At 43.1% G+C, this 15,703-nt stretch overlaps 1 protein-coding gene across 2 annotated transcripts in view; it reads right to left on the bottom strand.

Moving 5' to 3' along the window:
• Positions 1-15,703, bottom strand: part of CABIN1 (calcineurin binding protein 1) — a 156,954-nt gene that overhangs the window by 99,291 nt on the left and 41,960 nt on the right. For both annotated transcript variants that reach the window (XM_066260010.1, XM_066260011.1), the window contains exons 19-22: positions 6,978-7,093; positions 1,755-1,916; positions 749-955; positions 413-558 (exon numbers count right to left, since the gene is read on the bottom strand). In XM_066260010.1, the coding sequence (XP_066116107.1) occupies positions 413-558; positions 749-955; positions 1,755-1,916; positions 6,978-7,093 (631 nt within the window). The remainder of the gene's footprint in view (positions 1-412; positions 559-748; positions 956-1,754; positions 1,917-6,977; positions 7,094-15,703) is intronic.

The raw sequence follows: 15,703 nt of genomic DNA, 5'->3' as shown, positions 1-15,703 counted from the left end.
CACTCCACATGTGAGAAACTAACCATAATTAAAGACACTACACTAGAATAAGCAGGAGTACGCATTGGACAACTTCCCAGTGCAGGAGCTAGGAAAGTGGACAGCACACAGCCCACAGGATGAAGCCAGACTGCACATCCCTGTCTGCAGGTCAGGACCCAGATGGACACCTCATACCGTCTCTGATCCCAAAGCCCATCCCAGGGATCTTCCAGAAAAAAAGCTTTCCCCATTGTTTTTCTTTTTATGGAGAGCCTTTCCTAATAACTGTAAAATCTAAGCCACCTCGTCATTCCTCATTCCCTGGCCTCCTCCTCAGGCAGGTAAGAGCTTATTGAGCTGCAGTCACTGTGGCCACCCCACCAGTCTGGCCTCACACCAAGATCACAAGCCTCAGTGGCCAGCCACTCACCTGTCAGGACAGATGCAGATGTCATGCATGTAGAACTTGATGGCCTTGGATTGCTCCTTGTTTTTAAAATGGTAATCAGCCAGCAGGTAGTAAAGCTCATTCACCACTGGAGGAGAGGGGTCAGCTCCTTCTGGGAGGCAGGGTACCTGGCAGGTGAGAGGGCAAGGATAAGGGAAGGTAGAGCCAAGAACTCAGATGTGACCAGTAATTCTTCGAACCCAGGACCATTCATGTCAGCACAGGATAGACCCTCGTTTCTCATGGCCCTAACTTCTGGAGCAGGGCCAAGGCACATAAGCAAAGCGCTGGAGGAGAAGGTGATAAGACAGCCCCTACCTCAGCTGAGGTCCCCTCAATGTACGCGGAGACTTTATCCAGGCTCAGCGCCGGCCTCTCTGTGCGGGGCACAATGGTGGCAATTCTCTTAAGGAGGTTAGCCAAGTCAGCAGAAACAGTGCTGGTCTTGTAGCTATCAAATTCAGGAAGGGTCTTGGGTTTAAAATACTCAAACATGAACAGAGCATCTTCCCATATAAGGTCAACCTTGAAAAAGACAGAAGGCCAATCACAGTGGAGTCAGGGTAAAGCACAAAGGGAAAGTTCTTCTAAGGAAACGCAGTGCTGAAATTAGGTTGCAATATACAGTATTAAAGGGCCTAAAACAAATCTAATACACTTTGAAAAATCTGCATGCCCACTGTTGAAATCCCTAAACCCAAGGGTCTGAAGAGCAGAAAAGTGAACCAGTATAAGCCTGGTCTTTAAGAAAGCTGGAAACTGAACTTTGTGAATCCAGGTGGACAAGCCAGAGGGTGAGGACCATGGGCCACTGACCCTCTCTTTGCCTTAGTCACCCCATTGGTCATTTGGTTTACAAATACTGACCAAGTACTTCCTCTGGGATAGGGTGGGTCCACACTCTGTGCAGAGGCCACAACAGTGGCCCTGCCCAAGGGGCTTACAGTCAGGGTATGGAATTCATAAGACCAGGAAATAACTGACAGTATTGCTAAGTCATAACAATCCCAATAGTGCTCTGAAACCCAAAACAAAAAACAAAAAACCTCTAAGGAATTATTTGTTTTATCCAAATTGTTAAAAGAAAATCTATTAGAAATTGCCATGCTGCATTCTTGAATGATGAGTCACCACTTATAAAGCAACTTTTTACAAGGATCAGATGTCAGGATATCCTCTCGTCCCCCTAATACAACTCCAACCTGGAATTTCAGAGCTGTATGTCAGCAAATGACATCCTCCAAGAGTGCTCACAGCACTTGCTTCCCAGAGTTCAACTCTTCCTGGCAGGGTTAGGGGCAGTGTGCCTGGTGTGGGGCCTTACCTGCTGGGCTGAGTGCTCCTCTAGGTACCTGGCCTTGCTCTTTTTGCTGGGGAAGCTGTATAGGCAGTAGAAGCACTGCTCTAAAGCTGTCTCCAGCTCCTCCTTGTAGGGGTGTGTGTCTTCAGAGGTGGATACAGCAAGCTCCTTCTGGAGAACTCGTACCTACAGTGGGTGGGCGGGGAGAGACGCTTGAGGAGAAAGCCCAAAACCTCCCTGGCACAGCAGGGCTCCAGGGTGACCGCTACTCTTATCAACTGTTAACCTGAGGAGGCCATGTCTGAGGCCTATTTTCTGGAAAGGCTGTCACACTTGTAAGAGCCATTCTGGGCCCGCTCCAGCAGTGCCCTATTAAGGAGCTTGCTAAGCGGCCTTCCTTTCAGCACACCCAGTCAACTTCTACCAGCTGCTAGAAGATATTAAATGCCCTCTGAGAATTTCTACTTGTTTAGTTAGCCATTCATTTGCTCCCCAAATATTTACTGAGCATCTTCCTAAGCACAGTGTAACATAGTCCTTGCTCAGATTCCAATGGAGGACAGTTAAACAGTTATAATGTAGATGACAAATCCCATTAGGGCTGAGGGAATCTCTCTTAAAACATTAGTGAGGATTACAAAGGATGTGAACAACACAGTTAAAAATTGATATTTATGAATAGCAGATCTAATAGGTATTGTTTCTTTTTTTTTTTTACAGAGACAGAGAAAGAGTCAAAGAGAGGGATAGATAAAGACAGAGAAAGACAGGAATGGAGAGAGATGAGAAGCATCAATCATTAGTTTTTCATTGCGACACCTTAGCTGTTCATTGATTGCTTTCTCATATGTGCCTTGACCATGGGCTTTCAGCAGACTGAGTGACCCCTTGCTCAAGCCAGCGACCTTGGGTCCAAGCTGGTGAGCTTTGCTCAAACCAGATGAGCCCACGCTCAAGCTGGTGACCTTGAGGTCTCGAACCTGGGTCCTCCACATCCCATCCAATGCTCTATCCACTGCGCCATCGCCTGGTCAGGCTCTTCCCTTTTTTTTTTATTGACTTTTTAACGAGAAAGGAAAGGAGGGAGGGATAGAGACAGGGACATCAAGCTGTTCCTGTATGTGCCCTGACCAGGGATTGAACTGGCAACCTCTGTGCTTCAGGACAATGCTCTAACCAACCGAGCTAACAGGCCAGGGCCTAATAGCTATTGTTATGCCCAACTATTAGAAAATACACATTTTTTTTCAAGCATCCATGAGGTTTTGACCAAAACTAGACAAAAAGTAAGTCTCAACAAATACCAAAGATTAGATATGATACAGACCCCATCCTCAGAACATAATTCAATAAAATTAAAAATCAATTATATAAAAATAGCAAATACCAAATGTCAAAATTATGGCATAGCTAAAAATGTACTTTGGGAACAATTATAAATTTAATGCATATATTAGAAGAGTAAACACTGGCCCTGGCTGGTTGGCTCAGTGGTAGAGTATCAGCACAGCGTGTAGATGTCCTGGGTTTGATTTCCAGTCAGGGCACACAGGAGAAGCAACTATCTGCTTATTCACCCCTCCCCCTCCCTTTTCTCTCTCTCTCTCTCCCTCCCTTATTCTACTGTAGCTGTGGCTTGATTGGTTCAAGCACACTGGCCCTAGGCGCTGAGAATGGCTCCCTGGAGCCTCCACCTCAGGTGCTAAAAATAGCTCAGTTGTGAGCATGGCCCCAGCTGGGCAGAGCATCAGCCCCAGATGGGGATTGCTGGGTGGATCCAGGTCAGGGTACATGCAGGAATCTGTCTCTCTATCTTCCCTCCTCTCATTTGGAAAAGAAAAAGAAAAAAATACACACACACACACACACACACTTATATATGTTTGGAATTTACCATAATAAAAAGTTTAAAATTTTGGTATACTCACACAATAGGATTCTATAAAACAATTAAAATGAATGAGCCAGACTTTCTCGTATCAATGTGAAAGTATCTCAGTAAACTGATTAATAAAAATAAGCTGCAAGCCTGACCAGGTGGTGACACAGTGGATATAGCATCGGACTGGGATGCAAACAACCCAGGTTCAAGACCCCGAGGTTCCCAGCTTAAGCGCGGGCTTATCTGGCTTGAGCAAAAAAAAAAAAAGCTCACCACCTTGGACCCAAGGTCGCTGGCTCGAGCAAGGGGTTACTCGGTCTGCTGAAGGCCCGCGGTCAAGGCACATATGAGAAAGCAATCAATGAACAACTAAGATGTTGCAACGAAAAACTGATGATTGATGCTTCTCATCTCTCTCCATTCCTGTCTGTCTATCCCTATCTATCCACTCTCTGACTCTCTGTCCCTGTAAAAAAAAAAAAAAAAAAAAGCTGCAAGAGGTTATATGCTATATGATGTTTTGTATGTAAAATTTTTTTTAAAAGAGCTTTTCTTTTCTTTTTTTAATTTTATTTATTCATTTTTATTATTAGAGAGAGAGGAGAGAGAGAGAGAGAGGAAAGAGATAGAGAGAACAGAGGAGGAGCAGGAAGCATCAACTCCCATATGTGCCTTGACCAGGTAAGCCCGGGGTTTCGAACCGGCAACCTCAGGGTTCCAGGTCGACGTTTTACCCACTGCGCCACCACAGGTCAGGCTTTGTATGTAAAATTTAAACCATGCAATTATATACTATTACCTAATATACAGTATGTAGTAGTTAGATACAAAAACACGACCAAAAAGATAAATACCATTTCAAGAAAGTTAGGAAAGGAGGGTAATGAAGAGCATGTTAATTAACTTTGTTTTTGTTTCTATTAGAAGATAAAATGACAGCACATACTGCAGATGGTTAATGTGTGCACAATCTGGGGAGGGATACACAGGACACAGCATAAGAGGGGCTGCCCAGAAGTTAGTAAAGGCTCCACAGGAGAGGAGCCATTTGGGTTGAATGTGGATGAATGGATAAGCATTCAACAATCCAAACACAACATATGGAAAGAAATATAACTCAAGAAAATATGAGATCCAAGAGGATTTCCCCTCAAGATTGTCACTCTATGCAGGAAAACAATACACACAAAAGTCTCTCTATGTTGGCCACAAAGCATTCTCAAGACACAGTCCTTTCCCTGCAGACCAGGAATCTGTGGCCACAAAAGGAGGCAGTGATAAAGTATTCACCTTTTTAAGTTCTACAGTGGCCAGAATGATGAGTGCTTCTGGGTCAGTGAATGAATGTCTTTATGTTCATTCATTCATTCAATAAACATAAACTGGATAATAATCTATGCCAAGCACTGCTCAGGGCATAGGGAAACCCTACTGGCATAGGGATACTTGAGACAGCAAAACAGAAAAGGTCCCTGATCTCCAGAATGCCATCTGCTGGGGGAGGGGCAGATGATACAGGAACAAATAGCAAGACTGTCCAACAGTCTAGCGGACAGAGAGTGGTGGGGCTAGGGAAGACCTCTTTGAGAAGGTGGCTTCTGAGCTGAGACCTGCGCGGCAGGAAGGATGAGCCAGGTGTGCAGGTCCTGGGGAAGAGTGGGGCAGGCAGATGGCACTGGGATGGTCAGGCCCTGAGCAGAGAGGGTACAGTTAACAAGCAGGGGCAGTATCCACAAAGGTGAAGTTGCTGCAGGAGTCAGAGGAATCTAAAGGCTGGACCTTAGGCAGGAAAATTTGGAACTATAAAATGAAATACAGCATTGCTCATATCCCTTCTATTCCCCCGAATTCAAGTGGCAGATCCTGGCAGCTAAAATTCATGTTCCATCCAAAAAAAAACACAGACTAAGAAAAACCAGTAGGACCATCCCATTATCTGTCTGCTCTTTCCTCTCAGTGCCACTTCTACTGGATGCCAGTTTGCAATGGTGCTAGCTCATCCTTGACGTGCCCCTGAATCAGCACAAGGGTGACTGCCTTGCGGAGCCGACCTTGTGGAGGCAACCCTGTGAAAGTAAACTGTGCCTCTACACTCTCTGTTTGGGAGAGGGAAGGCAGAAGAAGGGAGTCCTGGGCAGCATTAGAGACTCAGCCTAGCACAATTTCTCCAAAAATGGTCCTAGAGCATGAAGCTGACCCAGAGTGAGCACCCCAGAGGCTCTTGAAGCTCACAGGGTAGGGAAGATACTCAGGCTTCTGAAGCTGGGGTTGGAACCTGCCTCAAACACTAACCAGCTCAAGGACCCTGAGCTAGCCAGACAGGTCTCCTGTGCAAGTCTCCAGGTCCTCCTACAAATGCTTTACGCATACAAGAGCTCTATACATATTCTTAGTCTTATTCATTCAACCCATACTTATTAAGCACCTATGATGGGCTACGTGCTATGCTAGATACTTGGATCCAACAATGAACAAATCTAACAAAAATCCCTACCTTTGTGGCAGTTACATCTCAATGGAGAAAAAACATACAATAAACATAATAAATTATATGGCATGCTAGAAGGTGATGAGAGCCATGAGGAAAGCAGAGGGCAGTGAAGGAGGATCTGGAGGACTGGGGAGGGAGATGGCAGCTGGGCAGTGGGTATGCTCACTGAAAGGGTAGAAAGTAGAGGGTGGCAAACCTTTTCTTAAAGGGCCAGACAGTAAATATTTTAGGCTTCCCAGACCATATAGACCATATAGAGCTAATCAACCTGCTATTGTATTGCAAAAATAGCCCTACTTAATATTAATATATAAACATGGGTGTGGCTATGTTCCACTAAACCATTTATTAACAGACATTATAGACTGGGTTAGAAGCCCCTCCTGTGCTCTGTAATTTGTCTGAGTGCTGCTTGGCCTAAAACTCAACAGTAAGATTTGGGGATGGGGATCATGCTGCTTTTGCCAGTAAGCTATCAATCACATCTGGCAAGGGAGAGGAAGTCAATTTTTACTCACTAAACATGTCGTTACTGACTAAATGAATGCAATAGCTATTGATTGAGCAACTACTACCTGGCATGATGAGTGGTACTTGGCAAACAGGACTCAATAGGTGGTGAAAGCAGTATTTGCTTTTAAAGTTACTATTAAAGGCCTGGCCCTGTGCCTAACACATAGACTCAGTAGAGATTAGTGGATCTAAGTCTGCCTACAGTTCAAAGCCAGGTCCAGAGCGCCTGGAGCCTCAGGGGCACAGGATACCAAGTTCAGACTTTCGAGCAACTTTGAGTAGTCACATCTGCACAACAAGTCAAAGCAGCACAGTAGGCCCCACTGCAGGGACAGGCCAAACAAACCCCAGCAGCACTTACGTAGAATCGCAGCAGAGCCCCATCTGAATTGCAGCACCAGGACCTCCTCCCCAAATACTCGTGGGCTGTGTTGAGCAGCATGAGGGAAGACGGAAGCATGGGTGTCTCAGCCATCACTGGAGAAAGACCAGATCAACACTGAGTTAGCACAGGGACCTGTAAGGGAGCTGCAGGCAAAGTCTCTCCTTTGTGGGCTTTGCTTTTGTTACCAAAGTAGCTACAAATTTTTCTTCCTTTCCTTTTTTATCTTTTTGTATTTTAAAATAGGAATCACACCCAGTAAAGTAAGTAATGACTTGACTGGCTTTACTGAGCAATTCAAATCATTCAGGAAAGTATAAAGAAATGTTTCATCTACTAAGCAGACATTTGGCAAACATCTTTCTGTGCATATATGAGACATTTTGAAAGAGATAATTTATAACAATAAAACCTATGTTACTTACACCATTTCTTAAATCAAAAATATTTATTAATTTTTTTACTGATCTTAAAGAGAGAAGAAGGAAGAAAGAAGCATTGATTTGTTGTTCCACTTACTTATGCATTCATTGGTTATTTCTTGTATGTGCCCTAACCAGGGTCAAATGCGCAACCTTGGTACGTATTTTGGGACAACGCTCTAATCAACTGAGTTACCCAGCCAAAGCCAAATAAAAAATTCTTATCTTTAGGTGTTCTTGAATATTACAAAAGAAAAAAAGAACTATCAAATTTCAGTTAAATGTTTGTTCACCATTAGAACTATTACTAGTTTCTTCAAAGATTCCTCAATATTTTTTAAATGCACAGCCATAACCCAGAGTTGTTAGTTACAAGTGAGCTAGTAACCAGCATCTTTAAAGAGGATTAGAATAGAATATGTTAGAATAGAAAATACTAGAGGGAATCACACCCAGTAAAATAAGGATTCTTTCATGAAACTTGTTTTGTTCTTTTTACTGTTAGTCAAGTCAAAAAGATATGAAAAGCACTGGCTTAAAAAAGTCAGAAGCCTGACCAGGCGGTGGCGCAGTGGATAGAGCATTGGACTGAGATGCCGAGGACCCAGGTTCAAGACCCCGAGGTCGCCAGCTTGAGCACGGGCTCAATCTGGTTTGAGCAAAAAGCTCACCAGCTTGGACCCAAGGTCGCTGGCTCCAGCAAGGGGTTACTCGGTCTGCTGAAGGCCCGCAGTCAAGGCACATATGAGAAAGCAATCAATGAACAACTAAGGTGTTGCAATGCGCAATGAAAAACTAATGTTTGATGCTTCTCATCTCTCTGTCCCTGTCTATCCCTCTCTCTGACTCTCTCTCTGTCTCTGAAAAAATAAAAATAAAAATAAATAAAAATTTCAGAAAATCGGCCTTGGCCAGATAGCATGGTTGGTTAGAGCACTGGCCTGAAGCGCAAAGGTTGCTGGTTCGATCCTGGTCAGGGCGCATATAGGAACGTATCAATGTTCCCATTTCTCTCTCTCTCTCCCTTCCTCACTAAAATCAATACATAAAAATTTTTTTTAAATGTCAGAAAATCATTAAGTTTAAGCCTTTAGGTTATTTATGGGTCTTAGTTTCCATTTCAACAGCATCAAATGACTATCCCACAAAATGAGTGATAGCTTTGTAACACTTTCTTCTTCCCCCTCATCTCTCAATTTTGTTATGCATATTATTCTCAGTGTTTCAAGGTTTATAACATTTATTCTGTTCTGCAGCCTTAATTACCCCATTGCTTTCTGGTACTCATCACAAGCTCCTTCCCATAGCTTTTCAGTCAGATTCGTGTTGGTTTACTGACTTCATTTCATCCTCCAGTAATGTTAAGAAGCACTCATAGGAGCTGGAATCCATTTATAAATGTGTGTTACCACTCACTATAAGTCACACTTTCCTTGAGAACTGTGTAAACAGACAGATAACATCCCAACTGCCCTGAACACTGCTATGGAGAAACCTGAAATGAACCTCATTTTTTTGTCCCATAAACTGCTTTTTCAGTTCAGAAAGCTAAAAAATATATTTTTTTGAAAAATCTTTATTCTTAAAGTAGATCCTTAACTAGGATTTATCTTTTTTTTTTTTTTTTTACAGTGACAGAGAGAGGCCCTGGCCGGTTGGCTCAGTGGTAGAGCATCGGCCTGGCGTGCAGGAGTCCTGGGTTTGATTCCCGGCCAGGGCACACAGGAGAAGCGCCCATCTGCTTCTGCACCCCTCCCCCTCTCCTTCCTCTCTGTCTCTCTCTTCCCCTCCCGCAGCCAAGGCTCCACTGGAGCAAAGTTGGCCCAGGTGCTAAGGATGGCTCTATGGCCTCTACCTCAGGCACTAGAATGGCTCTGGTTACAACAGAGTGACGCCCCAGATGGACAGAGCATCGCCCCCTGGTGGGCATGCCGGGTGGATCCCGGTCAGGTGCATGCGGGAGTCTGTCTGACTGCCTCCCCGTTTCCAACTTCAGAAAAATGCAAAAAAACCCCAAAACAAAACAGAGAGAGAGTCAGAGAGAAGTATAGATAGGGACAGACAGACAGGAACGGAGAGAGATGAGAAGCATCAATCATTAGTTTTTCGTTGTGGCACCTTAGTTGTTCATTGATTGTTTTCTCATATGTGCCTTGACTGTGGGGCCACAGCAGACCGAGTAACCCCTTGCTCAAGCCAGCGACCTTGGGTCCAAGCTGGTGAGCTTTTGCTCAAACCAGATGAGCCCGCGCTCAAGCTGACGACCTCAGGGTTTCAAACCTGGGTCCTCCGCATCCCAGTCTGACGCTCTATCCACTGCGCCACTGCCTGGTCAGGCAACTAGGATTTATCTTAATGTAGATTACTGTATATCAGTTTTCCTTGGTATGTATCATACACTTTGCATCCCATTTATATAGTCAGCTAAGGTAGTGTAACTGCTCTGATACACCATGAATGAATTTCCTGGAGCACTATCCCACATAATATAATACCTTTCCTAAACTAATAAATCAAAACAGCAAGGGGGCCCTGGCCGGTTGGCTCAGCGGTAGAGTGTCAGCCTGGCGTGCGGGGGACCCGGGTTCGATTCCCGGCCAGGGCACATAGGAGAAGCGCCCATTTGCTTCTCCACCCCACCCCCTCCTTCCTCTCTGTCTCTCTCTTCCCCTCCCGCAGCCAAGGCTCCATTGGAGCAAAAGATGGCCCGGGCGCTGGGGATGGCTCCTTGGCCTCTGCCCCAGGCACTAGGGTGGCTCTGGTCGCGGCAGAGCGATGCCCCAGAGGGGCAGAGCATCGCCCCCTGGTGGGCAGAGCGTCGCCCCTGGTGGGCGAGCCGGGTGGATCCCGGTCGGGCGCATGCGGGAGTCTGTCTGACTGTCTCTCCCTGTTTCCAGCTTCAGAAAAATACAAAAACAAACAAACAAACAAACAAACAAAACCCAGCAAGGAACAGAATGAATATGGCTGAAACTGAAACGAGGGGATGTGATGAAGAGCTAAGAACATAGGACAGAAGATGAGATGACAAGTATGGAAAACAAAGATAGTCCAGTGTGAGAACAAATGGTGCTCTGATGGCAAGACTTCAACAATGAAGCAGGAAAAGCAACCAACCCAGTGTTCATATGGAAAAATTTCTCTGAATTGTAATAAAAACTAAATCTTCAGATGCAAAGTGTATGGTAAATACCAAGAAAAACTGATATACAATAATCTACATCAAGATAAATCCTGGGCCCTGGCCGGTTGGCTCAGCGGTAGAGCATCGGCCTGGCGTGCAGGGGACCCGGGTTCGATTCCCAGCCAGGGCACATAGGAGAAGCGCCCATTTGCTTCTCCACCCCCACCCCCTCCTTCCTCTTTGTCTCTCTCTTCCCCTCCCGCAGCCAAGGCTCCATTGGAGCAAAGATGGCCCGGGCGCTGGGGATGGCTCCTTGGCCTCTGCCCCAGGCGCTAGAGTGACTCTGGTCGCGGCAGAGCGACGCCCCGGAGGGGCAGAGCATCGCCCCCTGGTGGGCAGAGCATCGCCCCTGGTGGGCGTGCCAGGTGGATCCCGGTCAGGCGCATGCGGGAGTCTGTCTGACTGTCTCTCCCTGTTTCCAGCTTCAGAAAAATACAAAAAAAAAAAAAAAAAAGATAAATCCTGGTTGGAGACCTGAAGATGACAGCAGAGTAGGCAGACGTACAGACACCCAGCTCTCACCACCAAACTGGAATACAAATCAATTTAGGAAAAATCAGCATGAAAAACCAACTCTGGACTACAAGAACAGCTCTCAAAAAACAAGGAGCAAAGAAGAAGCCACAACAAACCTGGTAGTGGGCGCCTGAATCTCCCCTGCTTATAGAAACGGGGGGGGGGGGTGAGGCTGAGAGCACAGAGGGGATCTCACCCCAGGGAAAAGAGCAGAAAATACTGCTCACAGCCACTTGCCTGGGGACCAGGGAGCGAGGTGTGTTGAAAAGATCAGCATATCTCCCAAGTGGAAAGGAAAGAGAGAGGGACAGACTGTGAGGGGCTAAGGAATGCAGGAGACGACCTAAAAAAAAAAGCTGACTCATCCATGCTGGAGGCAGCCGTAGCTGGGGGAGGGACTGATCCTTCCCCACAAAACAGTACTGAATTGCTTCCGGATCAGAGATCTCCAGACATCTCTCCAGCTCCAATCAGCACAAGACACAACTGAAAACAAGAAGTGGGGAGGAGGGGCAGTAACTCAGGTCTCCATGGAGATCTGAGATACACTTCCCCCTACTGAAGTTGAGAAAACACCCTGCCCCGAGAGATTAGTTGGTGGAAGAGGCCTTCAGAGTCTCAAGTTATACCCATCTGATTCCTGGATACAGTTTCAAGGAAGCCCCCTGCTGAGATCAGTAAACAAGACTATCACCTGTTAAGAAAACAAACAAATCAAGACTTTAAGCTGCCCAAATCCGAAAGTGTATTACAACTGATACCAACCCAAGAAGACCTAGAAATAACACAACTGAAAACTGGAGGCAGATAACATCAAGCCTAGACTCAACCAACTCTACAAACAAAACATCCAAACACAGACATAATGAGAAGACAAAAAAATGCAATCCAAATGAAACCACAAGAGAAATCTACAGGGGATGAACTGCATGATATGGAAATAATCAAACTTCCAGATGCGGAGTTCAAAATAATGACTGTAAGGATGCTTAGGGATCTTAGAACAACAATGGATGGTCATTATGAACACCTAAATAAAGAAATAGCAAGTATAAAAAAGAATCAGTCGGAGATGACAAATACAATATCAGAAATAAAGACCACAATGGAAGGAATTAAAAACAGGATAGATAAAGCTGAGGATCGAATCAGCGAGTTGGAGGACAAATGGAATGAAGGCATGAAAGTAGAGAAGGAAAAAGAAAAGAGATTCAAAAAGTCTGAGGAAACTCTTAAGAGAGCTCTGTGACAACATGAAGAGAAATAACATCCGCATCATAGGGGTTCCTGAAGAAGAAGAAAAAGAACAAGGGATAGAGACTTTGTTCAATCATATCATAGCTGAAAACTTCCCTAAAATAATGCAGGAGAAATGCTCACAAGTTCAAGAAGCACAGAGGATTCCATTAAAGAGAAATCCAAAGAAACCTACACCAAGACACATCATAATTAAAATACCAAAGCTAAGCGATAAAGAGAAAATATTAAAAGCTGCAAGAGAAAAAAAAGCTATCACCTAAAGGAGCCCCCATAAGGATGACATCCAACTTCTCAACAGAAACACTTGAGGCCAGAAGGGAATGGTAAGAAATATTCAAAGTAATGCAGAACAAGAACCTACAACCAAGACTACTTTATCCAGCAAGGCTATCGTTTAAAATAGAAGGAGAAATAAAAAGCTTCCCAGATAAAAAACAACTCAAGGAATTCATTACAACCAAACCAATGCTGCAGGAAATGTTAAGGGGCCTGTTGTAAACAGATCAAAGTGGGAAAAGAATATAGCAAAAAAGGAATACAGCTTTAAAGAATAAAAAGGCAATAAACAACAACATATCAATAATAACCTTAAATGTAAATGGATTAAATGATCCAATCAAAAGACATAGGATAGCTGCGTGGATAAGAAAACAGGACCTGTACATATGCTGTCTACGAGAGACACACCTTAGAACAAAAGATACACATAGATTGAAGGTAAAAGGATGGACAAAAACATTTCATGCAAATGGAAATGAAAAAAAAGCTGGGGTAGCAATACTTATATCAGACAAATTGGACTTTAAAACAAAGGATATAGTAAGAGATAAAGAAGACCACTACATATGATAAAGGGAGTAATCCAACAGGAACATATAACTATTATAAATGTCTATGCACCTAATATAGGAGCACCCAAATATATAAAGCAGACTTTGATGGATTTAAAAGGCGAGATCAACAGCAATACTACAATAGTAGGGGATTTCAATACCCCACTAACATCACTAGATAGATCCTCAAGAAAGAAAATTAACAAAGAAACAGCAGACTTATTGGACACACTAGATCAACTCGATTTAATAGATATCTTCAGAACCTTTCACCCTAAAGCAGCAGAATATACATTCTTTTCAAGTGCTCATGGTACATTCTCTAGGACAGACCACATGTTAGGGCAAAAAAGTGATCTCAACAAATTTAAGAAGATTGAAATCATATCAAGCACTTTCTCCGATACAACGGCATGAAACTAGAAATGAACCACAACAGAAAAGCTCAAAAATTCTCAAACACATGGAAACTAAATACCAGGTTGTTAAATAACAAATGGATTAAGAATGAGATCAAAGAAGAAATAAAAAAAATCCTAGAAACGAATGACAATGAGCATAAAACAAGTCAAAATTTATGGGACACAGCAAAAGCAGTACTGAGAGGGAAGTTCATAGCACTACAGGCACACTTTAAGAAGCCAGAAAAAGCTCAAATAAACAACTTAACCCTACATCTAAAAGAATTAAAAAAAGAACAGCAAGTAAAGCCCAAATGTAGTAGAAGGAAGGAAATAATAAAGATCATAGCAGAAATAAATGACATAGAGGCTAAAGAAACAATACAGAGGATCAATGAAACTAGGAGCTGGTTCTTTGAAAAGGTAAACAAGATTGATGAACCTTTAACTAGAATCACCAAGAAAAAGAGAGAGAGGACTCAAATAAATAAAATTAGAAATGAGAGTGGAGAAATAACAACTGACACAACAGAAATACAAAATACTGTAAGAAAATACTATGAAAAACCGTAAGCGAAAAAACTAGACAACCTAGATGAAATGGACAAATTCCTTGAAACATACAATCTTCCAAAAATGAATCTTGAAGAATCAGAAAATCTAAACAGACCGATTACACCAAATGAGATCGAAACAATTATCAAAAAACTCTCAACAAAGAAAAGTCCGGGGCCTGATGGCTTCACAACTGAATTCTACCAAATATTCAAAGAAGAACTAACTCCTATCCTTCTCAAATTATTTCAAAAATTCAAGAGGAAGGAAGACTTCCAAGCTTCTTTTATGAGGTGAGCATAATTCTGATTCCAAAACCAGGCAAAGACAACACAAAGAAAGAAAATTATAGGCCAATATCTCTGATGAATATAGATGCTAAAATCCTCAACAAAATATTAGCAAACCGGATCCAACAATATATGGACAAAATCATACACCATGATCAAGTGGGATTTATTCTGGGGAGGCAAGGCTGGTACAATATTTGTAAATCAATCAATGTGATTCATCACATAAACAAAAAGGAGAAAAACCATATGATAATTTCAATAGATGCAGAAAAAGCATTTGATAAAATCCAGCACCCATTCATGATCAAACTCTCAGCAAAGTGGGAATACAGGGAACATACCTCAACATGATAAAAGCCATCTATGAGAAACCCACAGCCAACATCATACTCAATGGGAAAAAATTAAAAGCAATACCCTTAAGATCAGGAACAAGGCAGGGGTGCCCCCTTTCACCACTCTTATTTAACATAGTCCTGGAAGTCCTAGCCACAGCAATCAGACAAGAAGAAGAAATAAAAGGCATTCAAGTTGGAAAAGAAGAAGTAAAACTATCATTATTTGCAGATGATATGATATTGTATATAGAAAACCCTAAAGTCTCAGTCAAAAAACTACTGGACCTGATAAGTGAATTCAGCAAAGTGGCAGGATATAAAATCAATACTCAGAAATCAGAGGCATTTTTATACGCCAACAATGGACAGTCAGAAAGAGAAATTAAGGAAACAATCCCCTTCACTATTACAACCAAAAAAATAAAGTACCTAGGAGTAAACTTAACCAAGGAGACTAAAGACTTGTACTCGGAAAATTACAAAGCATTGATAAAAGAAATCAAGGAACTGACCTGTGGTGGCACAGTGGATAAAGCGTCGACCTGAGGAAATGCTGAGGTCACCGGTTCGAAACCCTGGGCTTGCCTGGTCAAGGCACATATTGGAGTTGATGCTTCCAGCTCCTCCCCACCTTCTCTCTCTGTCTCTCTCTCCTCTTGCTCTCCCTCTCTGTCTCTCTCTCTCCCTTTCTCTCTCCTCTCTAAAAAAAAATTAATAAATTAAAAAATTAAAAAAAAAGAAATCAAGGAAGATACAAACAAGTGGAAGCATATACCATGCTCATGGTTAGGAAGAATAAACATCATTAAAATGTCTATATTACCCAAAGCGATCTATAAATTCAATGCAATACCAATTAAAATATCAATGACATACTTCAAAGATATAGACCACATATTCCAA

The sequence above is a fragment of the Saccopteryx bilineata genome, chromosome 2 (assembly GCF_036850765.1).
Source record: "Saccopteryx bilineata isolate mSacBil1 chromosome 2, mSacBil1_pri_phased_curated, whole genome shotgun sequence".
In the NCBI taxonomy this organism is placed as follows: Eukaryota; Metazoa; Chordata; class Mammalia; order Chiroptera; family Emballonuridae; genus Saccopteryx; species Saccopteryx bilineata.
This window is presented reverse-complemented; position numbering and strand designations above follow the sequence as displayed.